The sequence below is a fragment of the Monopterus albus genome, unplaced genomic scaffold (genome assembly GCF_001952655.1).
Source record: "Monopterus albus unplaced genomic scaffold, M_albus_1.0 scaffold26.1, whole genome shotgun sequence".
Classification (NCBI taxonomy): Eukaryota; Metazoa; Chordata; class Actinopteri; order Synbranchiformes; family Synbranchidae; genus Monopterus; species Monopterus albus.
In genome coordinates, this window is record NW_018127906.1 from 1179519 (window position 1) to 1183851 (window position 4333).

The 4333-nt window shown below is 41.9% G+C and overlaps 1 protein-coding gene across 2 annotated transcripts in view; it reads left to right on the forward strand.

The window, feature by feature from the left end:
• Nucleotides 1-4130, forward strand: part of LOC109957409 (WD repeat-containing protein 5-like) — an 11753-nt gene extending 7623 nt beyond the window's left edge. For both annotated transcript variants that reach the window (XM_020595291.1, XM_020595290.1), the window contains exons 8-13: nucleotides 743-789; nucleotides 957-1032; nucleotides 1717-1750; nucleotides 1832-1906; nucleotides 2175-2262; nucleotides 2575-4130. In XM_020595291.1, coding sequence (XP_020450947.1) covers nucleotides 743-789; nucleotides 957-1032; nucleotides 1717-1750; nucleotides 1832-1906; nucleotides 2175-2262; nucleotides 2575-2675 — 421 coding nt within the window. In that variant the 3' untranslated portion in view covers nucleotides 2676-4130. The remainder of the gene's footprint in view (nucleotides 1-742; nucleotides 790-956; nucleotides 1033-1716; nucleotides 1751-1831; nucleotides 1907-2174; nucleotides 2263-2574) is intronic.
• Nucleotides 4131-4333: the final 203 nt, after the last annotated feature.

Here is a 4333-nt window from a genome sequence, read left to right on the forward strand (position 1 = left end):
TATGAACGAGAGGGAGGGAAGTGGAACAGTGAGGCTACAGGGGGCTGAGGTCAAGAAGGTGCAGGAGTTTAAGTATTTGGGGTGGAAAGTCCCGTGTGATGGGGAGTGTAGGAAAGAGGGGAAGAGGCGAGTGCAGGCGGGTTGGAGTGGGTGGAGAAAGGTGTCAGGAGTGTTGTGTGACAGAAGAGTGTCAGCAAGAATCAAAGGAAAGGTGTACAAGACAGTAGTGAGACCAGCTATGCTGTATGGGTTAGAGACTGTAGCAGTGAGGAAAAGACAAGAGGCAGAGATGGAGGTAGCAGAGATGAGGATGTTGAGGTTCTCTTTAGGAGTGACCAGGATGGACAGGATTAGGAATGAGCACATCAGAGGGACAGCTCAGGTTGGCTGTTTTGGGGACAAGGTCAGAGAGGCCAGATTGAGACAGTTTGGACATGTGCAGAGGAGGGATAGTGGTTATATTGGTAGAAGGATGTTGGAGATGGAGCTGCCAAGCAAGAGGTCAAGAGGAAGGCCAAAGAGGAGATATATGGATGTGCTAAAAGAGGACATGAAGCTAATTGGGGCGAGAGTAGAGGATGCTGAGGATAGAGTTAGGTGGAAACAGATGATTCACTGTGGCGACCCCTAACGGGAACAGCCGAAAGAAGAAGAAGAAGAAGATACACAGTGGAAAAAACTGTTACTGTACCCGATAGTGCTGGTAATTATATTCTGCTTTTCCTTGTTCGCCTGTCTGCAGTCGTATCTGGGACACAGCGTCGGGACAGTGTCTGAAGACTCTGATTGGTGAGCAGAATACCAAATATCACAGAATATCCCTTTAATTTCTCTCAGAACAACACGGTAGATGACAGTAGATTTAAGGTCCTTGCCATTTAATGAATCGAATTATAACGTCTTGTGTTGTCGACAGACCTGTGATCTGTAGATGTAATCTGAGTCTCCCTCCTCAGATGACGACAATCCTCCGGTGTCTTTTGTCAAGTTTTCTCCCAATGGAAAATACATCCTGGCTGCTACTCTGGACAAGTCAGTATCACAACCTGAACAGCGGGATGATTGTTGCTGTTAGCGGCATTAGAGATTATAATGTGTACATGATATGTAGTAACAAAAGCAGTTTATGGTTCATTAATGAAGTCATTTAATAGTCTGTTGGTCTCTGCCACTCCTGCTCTGAGGAGACCAGAGTTTGTCTGGGTTGACCTGACGATTTAACAAGCTTTGTTTATCTAACTTACACTAAACCAGGGCATCTAACCATATTAACTCACAGCATAGATCGTTTAAATCTTACTAAGTCTTAGCTAGCTTTGTTATTTATGAAAACCTAGAAGAATTAAAGGGCACTAGCTAACTTTGAGCTGGGAACAGGTTTAATGTTACCAACACTTACCTAGCAGCATGTTAGCTGGACTGACTCTTAACTAACATCATTTTAACCTTATCACCTCTAAATTAGCATCATTTAAATCTTACTAACTCTTAGCTAGTTTTATGTTACTTTAGTAAAACTTAGAAGAAATAAATAACACTAGCTAACTTTGTGCTAAGAACAATTTTAACCTTTAACTCTTGGTTTCACTCATCTTACTAAAATTTTACTGGTGTCATTTTAATATTACCCTTTCTTTCTTTAGAGGAAACTAACAGTTAACTCCGTGCCTTTGTTTCAGTGCATGTCATATTAACTCTGTGTTCTCTGGTTTACAGCACACTGAAGCTCTGGGACTACAGCAAAGGAAAGGTACTATCAGTCTGTCTCCATGCTCATCAGTCAGTGTGTCTGTCTGTTTTCAGTAGTATAATCTTCTTCTCTTGTTCCCAGTGTTTGAAGACGTACACTGGCCACAAGAATGAGAAGTACTGCATCTTTGCCAACTTCTCTGTCACAGGAGGGAAGGTAAGAGTACCTGAGAGGCAAAACCCAGGGCAAAGGAGTCCACAATATCTCTGTGATGCTTGTAATAACAGGTCTCTGGCAGCTAGACAGTCAGAGGACAGTTCACAGAGATTCACAGACAAGACATCAACCCCCGCCCCCCCAAACCTAATGAGGATTATGCACTTGGCTGGGTTAACTTTAACCTGTGGCTTTCAGTGGATCACGCCAGGCTCCGAGGTACAGTTTTGGTGGTTTAACCTTTGACCCTTGTGTTTATGGGTTTCAGTGGATTGTGTCAGGCTCTGAGGACAGCATGGTTTACATCTGGAACCTTCAGACCAAAGAGATCGTTCAGAAACTACAAGGACACACAGGTATGACCTTTAACCTCTGAGCAAGACTCCCAGTTTTGTCCTTGTGTTTTAGTCTTTGATTTTGTCCCCTAGTCTTATTTTAGTCTAAGAGACAAAATCAGACTCTGAGATAAACTCACAGATTTGGAGACATGTTTAAAGACTAGGGGGCAAACCCAGAGACTAGAAGGCAAAATTGATACAAACCTCTCTAAACTCATAGAGGAGAAGATGTCATCAGACACTTGGACTGAGTCGTCTTTAGATTTGGCATGGTCTGGCTTTCAGTCCTAGTCCTCCTGCAGTCATCCTGACCTCTGTCTCTCTCTGTAGACGTGGTGATCTCGACTGCCTGTCATCCCACAGAGAACATCATTGCTTCAGCTGCTCTGGAAAATGACAAAACCATCAAACTGTGGAAGAGTGACTGTTAGGCTGAAGAAGACCCACAGGTCCAGATCCAGAACCTGAACTGTCCTGGTTTAACTCTGTGTCTCAGTCACACAGAAAACAGATTATTACTGTAAATCCTCACGCACTGCTCCAGCCAATCGGTGAATCAGATTCAGTTTGACGTCGTCTTATTCATCTGATGTGAACGCAGTCAGACCAGGTCCCAGTGTGTCCCAGCTTCAGACCAAAAAACACTTCAGTCTGTTCAAACTGTAAAAGAAAAAAAAAAAAAAAGTGAATGTAAAAATACAAATTAAAATCCCTCAGTTTTAAAGTGGGGTTCTACTGGAACCAAAATTCAGCTGGAAAGTGGAAAAAATATGAAAACTTAAAAATTTCAAAAAGGTTTTTTTTTTTTTTACAGTGGCGAGTCTCCATGATAAGAGCATTTAAAGGACCAGTTCACCGTTTTCCAACCCCGACCTTATTAAATGTGTTTAACCATCATTTATGTTCATGACAACAGAATATATTAGAGTTTAGAGAAACAGCTCTTTGAATAAATGCAGAGTGGGTATCACATTTTATTAACCATAGGAAGTTTCAGGTAGAGGGCTGAGCGTATATTTAGTTCACCTGCACAGAGTTAGAGGCTTTTATTTTTAGTTTCCTGTTTTATAGTGATTCTATTTTAGTTAGCTGTTGTTTCTAATTGTGCATTTACTGTTGCTGCCTTGTGTTGTCAATGCAAAATCAGCACTTCCTTCTCCTGTCACATTAAAAACCTGCCAGTATTTAAGGGGCCATTGTCAATTCCCTCCATTGAAAAACCTTTTATTAAAAAAAAAGAATGGTGTAATTTAGTTTTTCTTAGTGAACATGATCATAAAACGTGGTAATTTAACCCCTGGGTCTGGGGGATATCTTCACCCTGGCAAAACAAGGTTTCTTCTCTGTAATGCAGGTGCACGTGGCTCTAGATGGGCATTTAAATGAGAGCAGCTTGTTCACAGAAAACCCGGACTTCACTGTGGCTGTGATCAGTGCTGGGTTTTAATCAGCCAACCTCCCCTGCAGACACAACCCCACTCAGACTGGATGTTACTCTGGAAATTTGGAGGACCTGTAAACTGATGTCCATGTGGAAAATAAATGGAATGGCCCTTTTAAGAAAATGTTTCATGATGTCTGGGTTGGAAAAACTGAATTTACCCTTTAAGACTTAGAACTCAAAGAACTTTTAGTGCAATTGACAGTTTGTTAAACCCTGCTGGGACACGCCCACTCTCCGCCGACTCATCTGTTGCCATAGTAACAGTTGACTTGTGTCTGTGCTGCGTTCACCGACTGTGCTGTTGGAACCACGAGCACAATATCAGATAGCTGTTCATCACCGCACTCTGTTTCCACATCGACTGATCAGCTGAATGACAAATGACGAATATTGTTGGAAGGATTTTTCAGTTTATTTGTAAATAAAGATTTTTCACTATTAATATTTGTGTCTTTCTGTAGTTGTGTGGACAGATTTTATTAAAGCCATCACAGTGAGGGCATTTTAGGGACTGCATCATGTCAACTAGTGTCCTCACAAATATAAAAAGACCAATGTGTGTGTCAGAAAGGGTAAAGTTATGGGAGATTCTCAGTCGAAACTGAGCAGTGTTGGAGTTTTGCTCACACGTTTTATCGTTTCTGC